This window comes from Chionomys nivalis, chromosome 10 (assembly GCF_950005125.1).
Source record: "Chionomys nivalis chromosome 10, mChiNiv1.1, whole genome shotgun sequence".
Taxonomy (NCBI): domain Eukaryota; kingdom Metazoa; phylum Chordata; class Mammalia; order Rodentia; family Cricetidae; genus Chionomys; species Chionomys nivalis.
Genome location: NC_080095.1, coordinates 78,887,312 through 78,907,202, shown reverse-complemented (window position 1 = coordinate 78,907,202; position 19,891 = coordinate 78,887,312). Strand labels below are relative to the sequence as shown.

At 38.5% G+C, this 19,891-nt stretch overlaps 1 protein-coding gene across 1 annotated transcript in view; it reads left to right on the top strand.

Annotated features, from left to right (window-relative positions):
- Positions 1-550: 550 nt before the first annotated feature.
- The window catches only part of Meox2 (mesenchyme homeobox 2), a 50,052-nt gene continuing 30,711 nt past the window's right edge, over positions 551-19,891 (top strand). Inside the window, exon 1 of the mRNA XM_057782919.1 lies at positions 551-1,318. Within this exon, the coding sequence (XP_057638902.1) occupies positions 805-1,318 (514 nt within the window). The 5' untranslated portion in view covers positions 551-804. The remainder of the gene's footprint in view (positions 1,319-19,891) is intronic.

Genomic DNA, 19,891 nt, shown 5'->3' with positions numbered 1-19,891 from the left:
GCGAAAACTGCAAGTGTCAGAGTTTGAAAATCAAGACTACTTGAGCTCTTTCCCTTCTTTTTAAACTCTTATAAGTTCTGTGTGGTTTGCAATGTCAGCAAGCCGCAGTCCTGGAGTGTCTGCAGGTGACTCCCAGCCCTACCCCCACCAAGAGCTGACAAAGCTTGGTTCTAAGCACGATGGATCGATCCCTCAAGGACTGAGAAACACTGAATGCTGGCTTAGTGAGACCTAGAGTGGCTACGTGCCTGGCCACTGGGAGTCTAGGGGACAGATTGCCAGAGCCCTGTAGACTTAGGCTCTGGGCGCTCCACAGGCTGTCGTGGAAGCTACCAACATCGGGCGGGCGTGGAGCAGCCGCTCCTGTCTTGCCAGCATTTGGGAACTGGAAATGAGAGAGCCTGGTGGCGCTGACTGAGCGGGAGTTTTGGAGGTAGTTTGCATGTGGTCAGCTCCGGCTCCTAAGCCAGCCCCCAGCTCACATTACACTCTATTTATAGCCTCTCAGAGCCATTTCCCCCTGAACGCAGTTCTCTGGGACCACCTTCTTTTGGCTTCCACCTCTCCCACATTTGACATCTGAGCAGCTGCGAGGGAAGCTCCTCCAGGTCCCAGTGTTTATATGTGCAGGAGACTGGCCGCTAAGGCTCAGGACTGGGATTAGCTGGCTCTGCTAAAACGTGCGGCTTTTAGGGAGTGTGTGTTGGGGAGAAAGTTCTAGGATTTCCAGTGAAAAGTGACAGAGCTTGGTGGCCTTTGGGACCATCGTGAAGTCTTCTGCCTGGAAGTCCAGACTTGCATGCCATGGAACACCCCCTCTTTGGCTGCTTGCGCAGCCCCCACGCCACAGCGCAAGGCTTGCACCCCTTCTCGCAGTCTTCTCTGGCCCTCCATGGAAGATCTGACCACATGTCCTATCCCGAACTCTCCACTTCTTCCTCGTCTTGCATAATCGCGGGATACCCCAACGAGGAGAGCATGTTTGCCAGCCAGCATCACAGGGGGCACCACCACCACCACCATCACCACCATCACCACCACCAGCAACAGCAACACCAGGCTCTGCAGAGCAACTGGCACCTCCCGCAGATGTCCTCCCCGCCGAGCGCGGCCAGGCACAGCCTGTGCCTGCAGCCCGACTCGGGAGGGCCTCCGGAACTGGGGAGCAGCCCTCCGGTCCTGTGTTCCAACTCATCCAGCCTGGGTTCCAGCACCCCTACTGGGGCGGCGTGCGCACCAGGGGACTATGGCCGCCAAGCGCTGTCACCCGCGGAGGTGGAAAAGAGAAGTGGCAGCAAGAGGAAAAGCGACAGCTCAGGTGAGTGCGGGCAGAGGACCCCCAGGGAGAATGTTCCCTGGGTTGGGAAGGGGCAGGGAGGTGCGGGAAGGTAATCGCAGACAACTAAGGAACCCCTAGTGTTCCAGGCTAGGTGGCCCAGTCTGTTCTTGCAGCTCTGGCCCTGTAATTTGGGAGCACGTGTTTCGCTGAGGTTAATATATCTACACCAAGCCGTTCAAAGCCCTCCAAGATCGCAAACTAGTTTTCCAGAGGTGGTGGAAAAAGTGCGAATGACAGTTTGCAAAATCGGTTAAGGAGCGTGGCGGTCGATGCTCTATGCTCGCTAGGGAGGGGTGTGAGCCTTGGGATGCTGCATCTGAGGGCGAGCGTGCCTGTGTGCGTGCGTGAGCTTCTTGTGGCTTTTCCCTTACAAACTCCCAACTCCGACAGCAATATTTTTCCCATCCTTAGCTGGATTTCCAGATTATTGCGCAATATCGTGAGCTTTTACTGGGATTTGACAAAATACTCAGGGACGGGCGGGGGGGGGGGGAGCTTGACTTTGTTTTAACTTTTTGCTCTCAGAGTTCCTTAAATAGCATCCTGCTTGAAACAACAATAATTTAAAAAAGCATTCTATATTTCTGGAGGAAAGGGCATTAGCTAGGAAACTAGAAGTATTTAAGGAATACATTCGAAAACTGTGGATCAATAAATAAGAATCTGAAGAAAGATCATTCTTAATAGATTAGAATCACGTGCTGCTAACCCAGGGAAAAAACAAACAAACAGCACAAAACCCTTTGGACTCCTAAAGTGGAAACTAAAAGCCTTCCTTTGTTGCTTAGAGTCTGGAGATGCGCTGGAGAGCAGACAGCAGCTCAGCTCTGACTGCGCTGCAAGAAGATGCCTTAGGGCCAGCTGGGGTGGGTGAACTGAGCAGCTGCACTGGGAGTCTCCCAGTGGGTCCAAGGGCCTGAAAGCTCAGTGTCTTGCGCCAGTCCAGAGAAACTGAAAGTTTCCAGGTCACCACATCAAAGCCCCAAGCTATATTTCTCAGGATTAGGATGGTTCTCTTATTTTCCTTCTCCTCCGTTTGTTTAACGGAGTCTTTCTCTGTAGTTCCACCGCAACCTGGTGCATAATGTTGGAAGATATCGCTTAACTAATAAAATGTTTGCTTATATTAATCTCTTATATTAGTGGAAGTTGGAAACTAATTCTAGGCATTGGAAAGAATGGAAAAAATAGTGCTTTAAGCAATTTTGGCCAGGTGTATGACAGTAACTGCTGTATATTTTATATCATGTTAAAAGATGACAGAAACTTTTCTTGGCCTCACTCTGGGGTGACCCTTCTTTCCCAGCCTCGTAGTTGAATCTTGATTTTCCAGGGCGAATTTTTAATGCTCCACAATGATTAGCTATGTCCAAGAAAGTGTTTAGTGGTTATCACTAACTACTATAGGAAATCTAAGCTGTTGAAAAGATTTCTATGAAGGCGTTAGAGCGCACTGGGGTTCCCCAGGCTGGGCATTTATGGACAGGAATGCTTGGATGGCCTCCGCAGGTTGGTAGCTACTTCAGCAAGAGCCACAAAAACTTACTCAGTTTTCTTCCCGCAAGGGGAAACCGTGACCTGCTTCTTAGCTTGACCAATATCCTAAAGATTATGTCCGCACACGAAGGAACTTTTGTTTAGGCACAAGTTATTTTCTGTTGGGGAAACGGGGAGAGTGTGACTAAAAAAATTACTTCCTTAAGTTATTTTCATTAAAACTGACTTAAAATTGACTAATATTTGTTCTCATCACCTCTGTCAGGGAATAAGCACACAGCAAGACGAAGCTTGTTTTCTTGTTGTGACTCTCAGTTTGGAAGACGGAAGTAAGCAAACAGAAATTTGTGTCAACTCCATGATGTAGTAATAGATGACAAGAACACAAGAACAGTCATTAGCAAGGATACTGTCACCAGTGTCGACTTAGATTGAGTGTTTTCATGGACAGACCATCATTGGCAAACATCAGTTGTCCTGGTACACTTATTGAAAATATAATTTTTGTGTTCAGGCTTGAAGTTAATATCAATTAGATCATAGGGAAACTTAACTCCAAGTCACCTATCTCCTATTTCAATTTATACAGCGAACATTCATTTCAAGGTGGAGTCATTTCACACATTTGTACACAAAATGTGTAAACATTTTGACTTACCAGGTGAAAGCAGCATATAAAACAGTTATAATACTTCTCTGTTATAAGTACATAAACCTTGTTTGGCCCAGCTCATTTATTTCAACACACCTTCATAATTAATAAATATCCAGTAAGTTATATTGCACAATCCGAGATTTGGGACTGTATTAGATAAATATTACATAGTGCAAAGTAGCAACAATTTATATAGTCAGGCATTTATCAATCATTGTGTATTTACAGTTGAGAATATATGCAGTGTTTTACTGTGCTAGTGTTGGAACCAAGTCTTCACATACCTGTTGCTAGTGAATGTATGAGAACTAAATTAATTTCTAATAGAAATTTAAATTTAAAATAGTGTTAAAAGATGAAAATGTGTATAAATCTTACATTTGTATCCATAGTAAAATAATGCAACAATGTCAATATATAACACTGTTCAGTATTTTTGTTCTGAAAACAAGTATGAACGCACACTTACATAAACCCCCAAAAGTTATCAATATAAAAGTAAATGTTTATAGACGTTAATTCTCCACTATTTAATTTAAAACTTAAAATTAATCCATTTTAATATAAAATTATGACATGGTCATTATACATCCTAAACCTTTTTGTAACTTTGAACCACCTACCATTTCCAGTCAAGCCAACATCTGCCCGCCCTTCAAAGGAGCTCTTAAAGTTTGAAACTTTACAGTTGTGCTTAAAAGAATCAGTACAAAGCAGGTGATTTGGAGAAATGTCTATAAATACTGTGAACTTCTTGGCTTCAATTATACCAGGTGATACAGTAGTAGGCATAAATTACTCAATTTAGTTAATCTCACCAGTTTTTATGCAGTTAGTATATACCATGAATTTTTGCATACCCTTGGTTTAACAAAGATAAGCACACCTTTTATTTTCAGTCATAATTTTTTATCAATATTCATTTCAAAAATCTAATGAGTAATTTGGGGAGGTAGATTTTAATAGGTTTTGAATCATATTCTATTTTTAAGGTCACAAATTGTTATTATAACACAAAATGTTTAGTTACAAACTATATGAATCTCTGTGTGTGGCTATACAGAATGAAAAGAACAGTCTCTGATATCAAGATAACCTGAGAACAATGCTACTTCCCCCTAATTCTGCCATTGTAGTGTGATATTTCCTGGATATTCCAATAATCCTGTTTTCTGAAAAGAAAACAAACAACTCTGTTTTTCATTTCTGTGTTACTGGATCATAATTTTTTAAAATTTTTTTTAGAATAAAATACAATCTTTAGGATCTTGGATACCCAGGAGAATTTTAAACAGCTTAAATATCTCCAAACTATAATATATAAAATGGCATGGTGGAACTTTCTAGAGTGTTAATTTTAGATGAGACCATCCTGAAATGGGGACCTGATTTTGAAAGACAAATGCAGGCACCGTAGATCTAAGTGAGTGATCTTAGTTAGTATCAGATCAGGAGCCTTCAAATCTAGTGCTTTAAGACTGAAAGTGGGCAGAGAGGAAGCATGAGAGCAGAGATGGGAATTGACTTCAGTTCCCTGCAGATCTGTTTATTTATTTATTTTTTGTTAATTTTCAAAAAGATCCATCAAGAAGAGAAATGGTGGCAATTTCACCTCCAGTAAATCCTGATACTATACAAGTAAATCATATTTTTATAGAAATGATCAGTTAAAACCACTATGTTGATACCCTGTTGGCATATTACTAACGGCAAAAGGCAAAAATGATATCATCATACACATTTCCCTTCAGTATTTAGATAACCTTCATCCTGGTCCTGAAGAGTAGAATTTATATTTATAATAAGGCATAATCACACTGATATATGAATTTCAAGTGAAAACTAAATAGAAAATAGGCCAATATTTTGTCATACCTGGGGAAATTTGGAAGACAATTCTAAATGTAATGGAAGATAACTTTGTTCATTTGAGACACATCAGTCTATGAACGAACAACTGAATGAACATAATTTTAGAATTTTATTTCAGATAAAAAGTAATTATACTAACTAGAATCTAAATCTAATTAGATTTGGACTACATTCCCTCTCTAAATTTAAATATCCAATTTTAGAAAGTATAATTTGCTCATCGTTGTATAAGTTTCAAATATCTATGTTTGATTAATGACTGGGTGCGTACATCATTGTATTGGAAAATAAATTATGAGTAAGAATGCTTGACATTTTCTGGGGTAATATTTGTAATTTATGTCTCTCTTTCAAATTGTTTATAGTTCAAATTTTCAACTTCCTTCACATCCCCTGATTTGTCCTCATAGTTTCTATAATAATAAAATACTTTTTGAGGAAAAATTATCATGGGAAATGAAATGATCAGATATAACCCCATTCCTCGTTGATTATAATCATAACATCAAAAGTGTCAGTTCTTAGCTGGCCACTTAAATTGCATTTCTGTGGGTATTATGGTATCATAATACATAGTATTATGAACTGACTTGAGTCACTAAAACTATTTTTAAGAAAAGACAAACAAAAAGAGAGAGAAATAAACACAGACCACAATGGTAGTCCTCAATTTTGAATTCAAAAGAAGTAAGAGTTATTTTTTCTGTCACCTCTTTACGCGATGTCACATCTTGATTGTATATTTCAGTTGTTAATATAGTTTTGAGTTAATAATACTCATGTTTAAAGTATATAGACAATGGAGCACTGAGGTTTTCACCATTATTGTCATACAATTCTCATGGATGCTGCTTTGAGTAACTGTATTGAACTGAAGCCCTCAAGCAAGGGCATTGCAGCACATAGTTTTCAGCAAAACCCGTCCTTACTAAACCCCAGTCCTCAGGGAGGCTCAGAGGCCATCATTGCGGGATATTTCACTCTATGCGGCAGAATGGTTCCATAGGTCCTAGGCTTTAGTGCATATCCCAGGCATTACCTGTTTGAAGACAGAATAAATCTGGTGTCAAAAAAACCGAAACCAAACAAACAAAAAAGATCCTCCTGCTTTGCTTTTGTTCTAAAAGCATAAAGCATTTGCTTGCCCTTTTAGAAAATTGCACTGCTTAGTATGTAAATGCTTAAGAAGCGTTCCCTGCCGCATTGCGAGTGTGCTGTATGTAACATGATGTGTAGAGGGAGCCCATGTGTCACTGTGTGCATGTCGGGATCAGAGGACAACTTTGTCATCCCTTTTCTGTGTTTATGTGCGATTAAGCTGAGGTCACCAGGCTTACACGACAAGCTTCATTACTGGTTGGACAGTATTGGTGGCTGAACTTTACAAATCTTAAGACCCAATACATAACATGTCTATTGATCCTATATTCAAAACTCAGACATTGTTTTTATATTTGAAAATATTTTAATGCAAATCTTTTGGACAAATGCATTAAGTTAACAGAAAATTATGTGGTATGCATATACATTTGTGTTTGTTTAGATTAACTAATAGATTAATTATTAGTTTACTTCTATAGTGAATAATTAAAATCCTTAATTGAGAGTATTATTTATGAATTATTTATAATTATTCCATTACTTGTAAATGCCCATGTATTATATGATTATAATTTCTATGTAAGTACATTTCTAAATTTGTACTTCACTTTCTATAAACTGTACACTATATATTGGCTTTTTGCAGGGTTTATAAAAATATTTTATAGATGTACTGTTTTGTTATATCTACATGTGAACTAGAATTACCAGGCAAAATTCTTGTTGTTACTACACATTTTGACAAAAGATTTGTGTGAAAGAAAGAGCTCTAAAAAAATAACTTCTTTGTTTTATTTATTCTAGCCATATTATAAGATTAATAAATCATTTTAATAAATATATATTGCTATATCACCTTAAAAAGTTAATTATTCTAAGATATTTGTAAATAATGGAGACTTAATATTTAAATCTTTGGAATTTTTACATTAGCTGAAAAATGTAACATGTTTGTTAGACCCATAGTTCTAAAACTGATCATTTATTAAAGCTTTAATGAGAAAAATGCTGCTTTCACACTTTTTCATGAATTCAATTTGTTTTAATTATCTTTAAATACCATAGCATTAGGTTTTCTAGATTTTTAAGATGCTTTAAACTTGCTAATTAAACCTTGTATAGGTTGCACTGATTAAAATTATGAGTATGAAATGTTTAATTTTGTGTGGTATTTAGATTGATAGGGTCTAGTTTTCATAGATGTTATTTTAGTAGAAAGCCCAGCTGTTAAGGAAGAGGGTTCTGGGTTAGGTAAAATGTTGAAGCCCCATTTAAAGCAATATTAGAGTTTATACTGCGTCTTGTAGATAAATATGCATATTAATAGCAAGACAAAATTCAAAATGAAATTTCTCAATGATAGTAAGCACGAGTTATCACTTCTGCACTAAAGGCTGTAATATGTTAAATGTTTCAATGTTAAATAAAACATTAAGCTTGCTGCATGCCCAGCTGTGTGGAGACTCCAGCAAGCTGGAACTGGTAATCAATGATAGTCAGGAGAATGGGACCTGCCAAGTCCCCTGCAGTGTTTGTTGTCTTTCATTTCTCTCTTTCCCTAGCTCATTATTCTCTACACACTTCAAGAGCTTTCCATAGCACTGCAAGGGGGAAGAAATCAGAGCTATCTTACATGATCGAGAGCTGAAAAATAACTAAGATGAAGTCACCTCACTGGTTTGGAGGAGACAGGCAAACAGGACTGTCCAACTTAAGTTGGCAGGTGTCAGTTGAGCTTTAGAAGCCTAGATTTTAGTTTTTGAAAACATAGCCGTAAAGCCCAGCCAAAAATGACACCCAAACGCACTTACTGCTGCAATGTTGTAGTTGCTTGCAAATGCAGAGGTAAAACGTACACAGAGTCTGCTGAACCACTTGCGCTGTCTGGACTGCACAGGGAACATTGGTGTGATAATTGTCAGCAAACAAAATAGAGGTGTATTCCTAATAAGTGGAAGCAAGGACAACGGGTGCGGTCTCTTATTAAATGAATGCAAAGAATACTCCACAAAGCATTCATTTTAGTAGCTAAGCAATAAACCTCAGAAAAATTGATTTGTTCCATCCAAACCTCTAGGCACTAAGTGAGTAAACTTTGCTGTGATTTTTGTAAAACATCAGTGAGTTGGCAAATGAACCTCATATTGCAAGACTCTTGGAAACGGCTTTCTGACAGAGTATATTGATATCAAGAGGTATCTTTCCCTATTTAATATTTTTCAAAAGTAAAACAAGCTCTCAGTATGTTTACTGCCTTCAACAATTAAAATCTCCCCAACCGTAAGCTGTGTTTACACAAGAGGGTCTTTTTTCTCATTGAAAATGTAAACGGGTCTGGCTGTATTAAACGCGGCAGAATGTAGATGTAAACGATTGAGACAGTCTGAAATGCCAGGAGAGCCAGAGTTCAGGCGTCCACGCCTGGAGCCTGCTGCTGCCCACATTTCCAGAGTTACCGCTTTGTGAACATCCACATCCAAAGTTTAGAAAATTATAGATGCTTGTTCTTCTAGGACAGTTAGGTTTTAGGAAGTGGAGCTTTGTCCAACTCACTCTAGGAGACATCCATGCTTGGGGAAGTATAAAGAAGTGATAATGCTGTTTCCTGTGTTTGCAGACATAGTCAGCAGTTAATAAATCACAAGTGACTTGTCTTAGTCTTTTCTCAGCATATCAGACAAGGAAGGGGCTGGCACCGGCACACTCCAGAGGCGGATCTGTTGATAATTTGCTGATGAGTGGTGGTATCTAACATGGAAAGCAGGGAGGCAACAGGAAAGGAAGAATCACCAGGGTCTGGTTGCAATGAGGACCCAACAGGCTGCTCTCACCTCAGGTGACAAATCGGAAGCCTTTGCTGAAGGCCAATCTTTGCCTCAGGGTGGAGGCCTCCTCTGAAGACTGAGATCTCATGTGAGTGCCCATCACCAAGTTTTATATCCTCTGAGTTCTTAGTCTTGCTGCTCACAGCTAGAAATACTGATGTGTTCAAGCACAGGGGACTTGCGGATAAAAAGCCTCCTGCAGCTCAGGCTACAAAGAAGAGCATGGAGAGGAGACTCAAGGTGCACACAGCTAAAGCAAACTCCTTTACTGGCATACTAGATGACTGTTGGCAGAAATATAACCCCACTGTGCCCTGGTTCCCTGGAAATGAGCTGAATGAGCATGCATGAGGCAGCAATGTCTAGTTCTTTAAGTAGTATTTACTATTTTATCATCTAGGAAAAGGACAGTCACATTGTGGGTTTGCAACCTGTACCCACAACCCGTTATGACACCTATTTTCATTTATTATAGACATTGGATTACTAAGCATTGCTAGCCCACGTGATTACTACAAACTGGAAACAGTCTGCCAGTCTCTAGAATAACTTTAGTGGCATCTTCTTGAAATATAAGACAGATTTTGTCAGGCTATGCAAGAATTTCTCATTCTGCAACTTCAACTGCTTACCGCCTGTTCTTGGATATTTCCTGCTGCTTTTAGTAAACCTGTTTCCAATAATGTTATAATACTGGAAAAAAACAAAGAATGAAGTTTTACACAAATGCACACACAGTATAGTTATGTTCCTGAGAAATACGGCTCAGGTAAAGACCACACAGGACAACCGAACTCCCTGAAATATTAAGTTCTGAACACTTAACATTTAACCCTCTAAAAACAGGTAAAGTTACGCACACTCTATCTAATTTATTTCATCTCTGAAACCCACATTTCAACGTGGAAAATTCAGAAACACTTCATAGAAAAATTTTTATGTTCCTATAGATGATGGTCTTTAGCACTTCATTTTGAATAATAATAGCATTAAATCTGAATATTGTAAAATATAATATTAAAATCTCAATGAAGAATTAATTTCTTTCAAAGTTGTCAAATTCTCAACTGTGTAATTGCTGGAAAGTGACTTTCTGAAATGAGTGCTTGCTCTTTAGCTCCCCAAAGAACATGGAAGTAGAGAGAAAAGTAACTAAATCCTCAATGATTTAGCAACAGCAGGAAAGCCCTGGTTGCATAGAACATTTCATCCACCCTGATTTCAGAGATGGATTGGATTCTCCGTTTACTTGGTGCATTATAAACTTCAACTGTTAAACAGTTCACTGAGCTCTGGACTACGGTGCTCAGAGGAACTCAAATCAGGACCCAGCTCTGAAAGGGCTTACCTTAGGTAATGATAGGCTGTGCCCAGGAAACTTCAGTCATATTTGCCCTTTGCCCTAGTGATGGGTAGTTGATTTGTAGAGCCCAACTTCAGCCTCGAACCCTTACAAGGAAAATCTCAAACACAAACCTTAAGTACTTAGTCTCCCAGTAAAAATATTTTTCACCATCAGTTAACAGAAGGTAATTTGGTCAAACACTCTCCTTAGGTGAGAATAGTTTTTCTCTGAACTTCACAATTATCTTGGTTACTTTTTATCCTCCTTTTATGAATATAGACACTGGTAAACTGTCTTAGCTTGATTTTGTAGCTATGTATTTCCTCACAGTGAGAAAAGAATTGTAAGGGTTTTTGACACCTCACACAATATAACTCAGCATGCTGTATTTCAAACACATGTCATGTACAGGTGGGCCATTGCAAATAATAGATATTTACAGTCATTTGTGTAACCACTTCAGATTTGAAAAACAAATTTCTGTTTTGAAATTTTAAGTAATTTTTTAAATCGTGTTTTACTATACTGCAAAAAATGTTTTATTGTTTACTTTCTCTAGTCTGTTGCCTTCCTTTTCTTTCTACCTATATTGATTTTAGAATTAGCCACAACCTCTAAAACCAGTGCCAACCATCCATTTTATCTGTTCTAACAGGAAATGGTTTCCTTGATCCCTTCCTGTCTTGTTCTCACCTATCTCCTAGAAAACGCTGGGTTCACCTATTCTTTTGAATACAGTCAAACTACAGCCTCGGAACTACAGCAACACTGACCTCTCTTGCTTATTTGAGTCTTTAATTCTCTTAAGACACAGATTTAGTAGAAAAATAGGAGTAATTTTCCCTTGGATTCTTTTTCAATTTCTTGTCTAAACAGAGCCAATTTCAAAAAACACAAAATGTTCACTTCTATTTGCACACGTGTGTGTGAATGCCTCTGTGTGTGTGTGCGTGCCTGTGTGTGTGTAGTGCTGGGAATCAAAGGCTCGCCTCTCCTCTCACATGCATTCAAGTGCTCTACCATCTTGCTACACCTTCAGAAGTTAAGCCTTAGTTAATAAGAGTGACTTCCGTGTGATGATCTCAGCTGCTGCCCTTGTCTTGCCCACCAGATGTGTGATTTGTGCGCTGTCAGTGTTTCAAAACACACAGATGGACAAAAAGCACCATCAGTCCCTGTACCTGTTCCCTTCCTACTGTTGTAATTCAGGTTTAATTTAGCTATTTTCTGGAGATTTCCTGGAGTAAATATTCTATGTGCAGGTATTCAATATCTATAGCATACAGGGATATTTAAATGCTATTAGTGTTCCTCTGCTTGGAATTCGGTATGAACTTGCGATAATTCTATATTTACAATATAGGTATTCAGTTATCAACCTCAACACATAGAATGAATAATGTCTCTCATAGATATATTACTTTGCATGTACTAAGTTTTGTGTATAATCAATTTTATTTAAAGTCCCATGTACGCATTTATTTAGGATAGAACTTATATGTCAAAATACATTTTACATAAAATTATATCATCAGTACTTGGAACATAATCCTAAAAACTAGTGTCTATTAGTGGTTGTATTTAGAATATGCAACAATAATAAAGAAGAGGCTACACATTTGAGAGGTAGTGGCAGGGTACATGAGGAGATCTACAGGGAGGGATAGAGTAGAAATGGCGGATTTAAATACAGTACTCATGTGTAAAATAAAATGATAAAGAAGTAGTGATGGTGTGCAGTGCACAAACTGATACATGACTGCAAACATGGTATTTCACTCAGTCACAATTTGGTGAAGAGAAAATTAGCAATAAGACTACTTACATCAAGCAAGTCAGAATTTATTCTGTAGAAAATTAAAACTCAGCGCACCATACATTACATTTCTGGCTACGGATTTAGTTTTGTTTTTGTTTTAATTCTGTTGTCCATGACACATATACTAACATTATCTCTTTCCTTTAATTAATAATGAAAAGTAAAAATCAAATCCTCACACTTCATAAGTATAGCACAGGTTCTTAAAATTACATTTATTTATCTATGTATTTATTTGGGGTGTGTGTGTGCATGTGCGTGTGTCCATATGTGTCATGACTGGAGATCAAAGAGTAGCTTTCAGGGGTCCCTCCTTCCATCATGTCTGTCTCAGGGATCACACCTAGGATGTCAAGCTAGGCAGCAGGTGACTCTGCCCTGCATGCGTCCTCCCTTGGCTCTGTGGCACTTCTGTAACTATGCCAATAGCTCCCAATACTGGTGTCACAGTGCAATGGTTATGGACTTCACAGAAATGTTGACCTCCTCCTAACAGGATCAAGATGAAGTAGAGGCAGCCCTTGTTTCATTGATTATTGGAATTCACAGTAGTAAACGAACAGAGAATGGAAAGATGAGCCTTCACAATTCGTATTTTCAATATTCACCAGCGCACGGCATGTGGAACTTCCTTTATGCCATTTTCCTTTCCACTGCATGCTATCGATGGTTTTCAGACAAAGCTTATTGTTTCAGTAGGACATTGGCATTTTTCAAAAAGTTCTGAGGTGTTTCGGTAACATGCAGCTCTCAGATTGAGGTTCAGGTTCCCTCACTAGGAAGGAGTTTAGGTTTAGGTTGTAAACTTCCATGACACCCCGTGACTGCTAGACCATAGAACCCAGTTTCTATGAGCTGAGCATTGCACTTCCCTAAGCCAAGAGAGTCTAACTGCACTCTCATTGTTATTAAACGTATACCATGGGTAAGTGACGCCCCCTCCCCTGCCATCAAAGAAGGGTGTGCTTTGTTTTGTTTTATTCTGTTTTGTTTTGTTTTCGAGACAGGGTTTCATAGGAGCTTTAGAGCCTGTCCTAGAACTAGCTCTTCTAAATCAGGCCGATCTTGAACTCACAGAGATCCACCTGCCTCTGCCTCCCACGTGCTGGGATTAAAGACTACGATCAGTACACCAAGCCTTACCTAGTTGAAAGGCAGAGAATAACTGAGTATGGGCTTGCCTCTCCAAGCAATACACCACACACTTACCCCTGGGGCACAGAGAACATCATGGCAGAAAGGACAGGGAAGAGAAATTGAATGTGGGAAACCTTGGAGATTGGAGTGGATGTGAATATGATCAACATATGTTGTATAAAAATTATCAAAGAAATAATAAAGCATATTATTCTTTTAACGTTCCCTGGAGGTTCCAGTGTTTGGCCAATGTTGAGAACTACCTATCCAGTGCATCTGTGTCAAAAAATGAAAAGTTCTGCACATCATCCTTTCAGCACGTGGAAGGCCATGGTAAACATGGTTTATCAATATAGTCCAAAAGATTCTCAGGAAATAATTGCAAATATGCACTAATCCCTAACAGCAAGCTATGTAGTAGAGTAGCAACTGGCTACCTGTGACTATTCAATTGTAAATTACGTAAGATAAAAAAAAATTCAACTGATAGATTCAAGCATTCAGTTCCCACCTATGGCTACTTACTTATGAGCTGGGCAGGGCAGGTACAGTGTAGTAGTAGGAGCGGCGGCGGGGCTGAGGCCCCGGCACCCAGTCACCTACATGGCTTTACCGGAAATAATTACACAGAAACTGTATTCTTTTAAACACTGCCTGGCCCATTAGTTCTAGCCCTTTATTGGCTAGCTCTTACATATTGATCTAACCCATTTCTAATATTCTGTGTAGCACCACGAGCTGGCTTACCAGGAAAGATCTTAACCTGCATCTGTCTGGAGTGGGAGAATCATGGCAACTCACTGACTCGGCTTCTTTCTTCCAGCATTCTGTTCTGTCTACTCCGCCTACCTAATTTTCTGTTCATTAAAGGGCTAAGGCAGTTTCTTTATTTAAACAATGAAATTAACTCCTCCATCAGTACAGAATCTACCAGAAAGGTCGAACCAAGCTTAACATTTAGTTGGTAAAGAGGCAATGAGAATGTGAACCTCCGAGCAATGAAAGAAATTATGAGAAATCAAATACTACAAGAAGATTAAACACATCTGCACTGTCTGACACTGCTGAGTGGTGGTGGTGCACAGCTTTAATCCCAGCACTTGGGAGGCAGAGTCAGGTGGATCTCTGTGAGTTGAATTAAGGTCAGCCTAGTCTATAAGAGCTAGTTCTCCCAAAAATACATCTGACAGTAAAATATATATAAAAAAAATACTGACTGCTTTCCTGAAAGACGTTTGTAGAAATGTTTATTTTGTCAATCAACTATTGATTGAAATAAAATATATTTGTGGCATCTTAACTTTTACTAGTTGAGTGATATATATATATATATATATATATGTATATTTAGTTTATATATATGTACATATATACATAGACATCTAGAACTTGGGCAATTATCAGAATAAACACATAGTAAGAGATATTAAATCTTTAAATAATAAATATGCAATCAAAATGAAAAATAAACACATCGCAACAATGGGCCTGACTATAAAACTTATAGTTTTGGAAGTGGAGAATAAAATAATAAAAGCATATTAAAAATGTAAGGTCATCTAGGGAGATTCTTTTAGGCCTCTAGAGGGAAGGGGAGGAGAACATTTTTCTGGGAAAGGGTGGGGAGCATGCCAGGAACGAGGCTAGATTTTCCAGGGAGAAAGCATGAAAACTTAACAAAATCAGACAGTGGCAATTAACGACAGAGCATTATTAACTATAAAAATCTCTCAAAAGATGCCATCTTTGTTCAACTTTGGTCTGGATTCCAAAACTGCAGGTCAGGTAGCTATAAAGAAGCAGAAGTGGCGAAGGGAGTGTTTTCACTTTTTATATTTTTCTTTTGAGACAGACATTAAGGGTAGCTTGTTCATCTTGGCATGAGGAGGCAGCGGCTGTAGGCAAGAGTGAACTATGGGAATTCCAGGTCTATACTGTGAGGCATCTGGGCTGTGGCCACACATTACTCAATAAACTGCCATAGCCACAGAGCTCCGTGCCAGTGGGGAACAGGCTGCTCATCAGAGAAGGTATTTATTAATAGAGGACAATTGGGAATTAACTGAGGATTGAACTGCTAACAATCTGTGGTATAAAAGATGATGTAAAAAAATTCCTGGGTACATTCATGTTAGACACACTGATGACTTGAAAGTATTCATCAAAATGCAGACAGAAGATGTTGATGACAACATTCAATCAGGATATTGTAAAGGACACAGAAAGCATGATACATATGTGAACACACACACACACACACACACACATACTCACATTCACACACTGTCAAAGCAGATATCATCTTTATAAAGCTTCTTTTGGAAGAGAGTAAGTCCAGACCAAATATAATTTGCAATAAAGTTTTATTGGCAGTGAAGGATAGGGGAACATTTTACTGGTTTACAGTGACTGAAATTTATGAGTTCCTTTTTTTGCTGAGACTTCACTCATGTTATTGGTAGCTCTCATCAACCAAATGTGGGGATGTGATAATCTGTTTTGGATTAATACATTTATTTTTATTCCCAATTTTTAGTGGCTTATTGCTTTTTTCCTAGACTCAATTAAGCATAGGTAAGATAATATAATTTTAAAAAGATACCCTTAGAAGCACAGTCATGAAACATCTCTATCAAGGACTGGAAAGTGCAATGTTGAATGAAGTAATTTAAGTGCCTGCCTACACAGAATATAAATAGATAATTTCCACATTGAATCACTTGCCTTGAAAATTCTGGACATAAAAAAGCCAAATGAAACCAACAGGAAATTTAAATATGTTATTCAAAAAGACTGGGATGAAATGGATTCGTAATTTAACTATGTCCTAAAGAGGTACTGAGCTAGTGAGGGTTCACCCAACACAGCAGCCACAAGTAAAATGTTATTAAGGATTTCCTCATAAAATGGTTGTGTTATTCAATGGACAGATGTAAACACTTTCCCACATTTTCCTCTGTTTCTGCAGATATTTTGAATTTTATTATTTTAAACCTTATAATTGAAGCACTTTATTTTGAATTGCCTTTTAACCTTAGGGAGTGGCATTAGTACTTAGGATCAGAATTGGATTACTTAGCAATTCGGTTGAGAAGGTTATTTTAAGGGATGGTCATTAGGATCATATCATAGCTTGTCTCAATCCAGCCAACACCTCTGCAACGGCTGCTTTCTTGGGCTTGCTGTTCCCCAAGAACACTGATTCCAGTATGAATATCTGCTCCTTCACACTGCGGAGGGTACACTGAGACTGATAAACACCCCACATGCTCCTGGGGATGAATACAGGAACAAGGGCTGCATTGATGTGATAAATAACCCACTACAGATGTTCAAATCTTCATAGAATATAAGACTTCAGAAAAAAAGATATACCTGTGTCAATTACTCTCACCCTTTCCCACATGTATTTATATGTATGACAATCCACCAGTTCTGGACTATGACTCTGTTATATAATAATTTCAAATGTAGGTATGATTTTGGATCCCACAACTATGCATGAAGTCTGTTTCTAGAGAATTATTGTTAATGTTCTTAATTCTTCCTTTGTACAATGCACCAAACTTTTTGTGCGAGTCATTGAGAAAAAAGTAAATATATTCAAAATTCAAATGTTATTCTAATTCAAAATGTTATTCTACAAGTATATAGTGCTCAGTGGTAGAGAGCTTGACCTCTATGTGCAAGGCCTGTAGTTTTGTCTTCAGCAAAGTAAAATAAGAAAAGTTGGAAAAGACTTTGAAACCAAAGTTATTCTTGTTGTCTTAAGGATGAGAAAATTGAGGATCGGAGTGTCAGCCTTGAGAACAGTGTATAAAAGTGCCATTGTTCTTCAAATCCATTCCATGGCTTTCTAAATATAATTTACTCTCTAAAGTTATGTTCTTTTGTTTATGAAGATACCAAATGCCTAAAACTTTACTTTTAGAGATGATTAACCTCCCATGGCTTGTGCTAATGTATGGATCTGTTCTCCTAGACCCTTCCTGCTAGGATTCAGGTGCTAGTTTACTGATGTGGAAACACAGGAAGGAGCAGTTTGACAGATTTTTTTTTAATTTTAAACTAGTTTATTTTAAATATTTTAAAACTATTAGTTTATTTTAAACTAGTTCTGGAAGGAATAGGTTTCTCTGACAAGGCATTACTGTCCTTTCTGTGTGAAATCGTCTCCTTGGTAAAAAGTGATCAGCTATTCCAGAGCAGATAGAAATCTGGACCTTTCTGGGATATAAGCCTAGTCTTAATTAAAGGGTTACAAGCCGGGCGGTGGTGGCGCACGCCTTTAATCCCAGCACTTGGGAGGCAGAGGCAAGGCGGATCTCTGTGAGTTCGAGACCAGCCTGGTCTACAAGAGCTAGTTCCAGGACAGGCTCCAAAACCACAGAGAAACCCTGTCTCGAAAAACAAAAAAAAAAATAAATAAATAAAAAAAAATTAAAGGGTTACAAACATATCATCCATGACTAATATATAATACAAATATATAATACTTACATTTGTGAACATTCTTTATAACCTGGAATATGGAGGGGTGTTTCCTCTGGGCTCTCAATAATGTCAGCTCTCCTACATTATCTTATTTCCAAAATGTATTGATTGTTACCAGTTCATCCAGTTTCTAATTTCCTAAATTAGGGTAACCCATTTGCTTTTCTTCAGGTATATGGGGGAAAACATGCATATTCAGAAAAGTGACTATATTGAATTGAATGGGTTTGATTTGCCAAAACACACATTATCTTGAACATTTAGAGTGTGGTTAGGGGAAGCTTGAGCTGTAAGCGGAGTGCTTTGTATGATGTCCACTTAACCAATAAATCTGTCATCGCCAAATGGTCTCCGTTTCCTCTGAAACAAACAAATCACTTTTGAGCCCTTTGAAACAGGAGACTTCCAGGAAAACAAAAGTCACTTTTGCTTCAACCTTGAAAATAAAAATTTTTAGAAGTGGATATGATATGCAAGAGGGGGCATAGTTGGGTCTGCACACCTGATATATAGTCGAGCAGACAGCATAAAGGCAGATATTCAAACAAACCTCAAACCTTGACTCACCAAAGTGTATGAGGAAGCCAAGATGGAAGCTCACAGAGCAAAACTCTAAGAAGAAAGCTTGGTTTGTGAAAAAACAGAGACTCTGAAGGGGACAGGAAGGAGTTCTCAGCCCATAATTGAATTTGCCATCTTTAAATTACTTAATATTATAATTTTATTGTTTTTGGAAGTCGGGTTTATAGCCAAGGCTGGCTTGGGAGTACTTCTGTAGCCTAGACTGGCCTCATCTTTTGCATTTTTCTTTGATCTAAATACTAATTGATCTTCACTGAGAACATTAATTAGTGAGATCCACTCATTACTGAATAGTCAGGGGCAAGCACTTGGTTAATGCGGGTTTACTGGCTTGCAGTGTTGTATCCTCTTATTTGCTTGGGTATTTGCTCTCAGAACATTCTGGATTCATAATTTACTATGACTTTTCTTAATCAAAGAACTCCTTTAAAGTAAATACTTACAGATTTTTATCTAGCATTTCCCTAGTTCAGATATACATCAGGACAAAACAAACCTTATTAAGTCTGCTCATCAAGGAAGACTGAAAAGTGCGTAAGCTCTGAAGGAAACAGACAAGAAGAGAAAAGTGGAAAGTGTACTCCATACTGTGTTTAGTCTTTTGCCATCTATTGTTGTTACCATGTGTTGGTACTGTAGTCCGAGTGCACACGTACCATGTACCACAGCACATGGAGCTTATTCTCTTTGTCCGCTCTGTGGGTTTCGGGGATTGAATTCCAGTCTCTTGGATTTTTCTTTTAAGCCAAGTGTCTTTGTCCAATGAGGCATCTCACCAGTTCTTCAGATTAAATTTGGAAGTATTATTTTCAAGTACAGGGCTTCTGAAACGCAACCCATGTTCCAATAACTCACACGCATACTGGTAACACTCAATGGAATCAGCGGGTTAAAGAGAGAAAGCAAAACGAGCTCCTGAATTGGTAACACTGGGAAGGACTAGTGTTATGCAGGATAGGGGAGGAACTGCAGGGGAGGGAATATAGAAGATGGGCGATCTTCTGTGGGTTCTATTTGTTTTAATCATAATAGCAAAGAACAAAAATAAATTTGCTTGATAAATAAAATTTTTTATTTGAACTAAAATATTTTTTATCTTAATAATTGGTAAGTATCTACAAAGTGGATCTATTGAAAGAACCAAGGAATTATCTACTTTCTTTCTGCCAGCAGCTTAGGGCTGCTATGAAGCTTGTTCCTAACCCTCACACTTCTTTGATGCTTT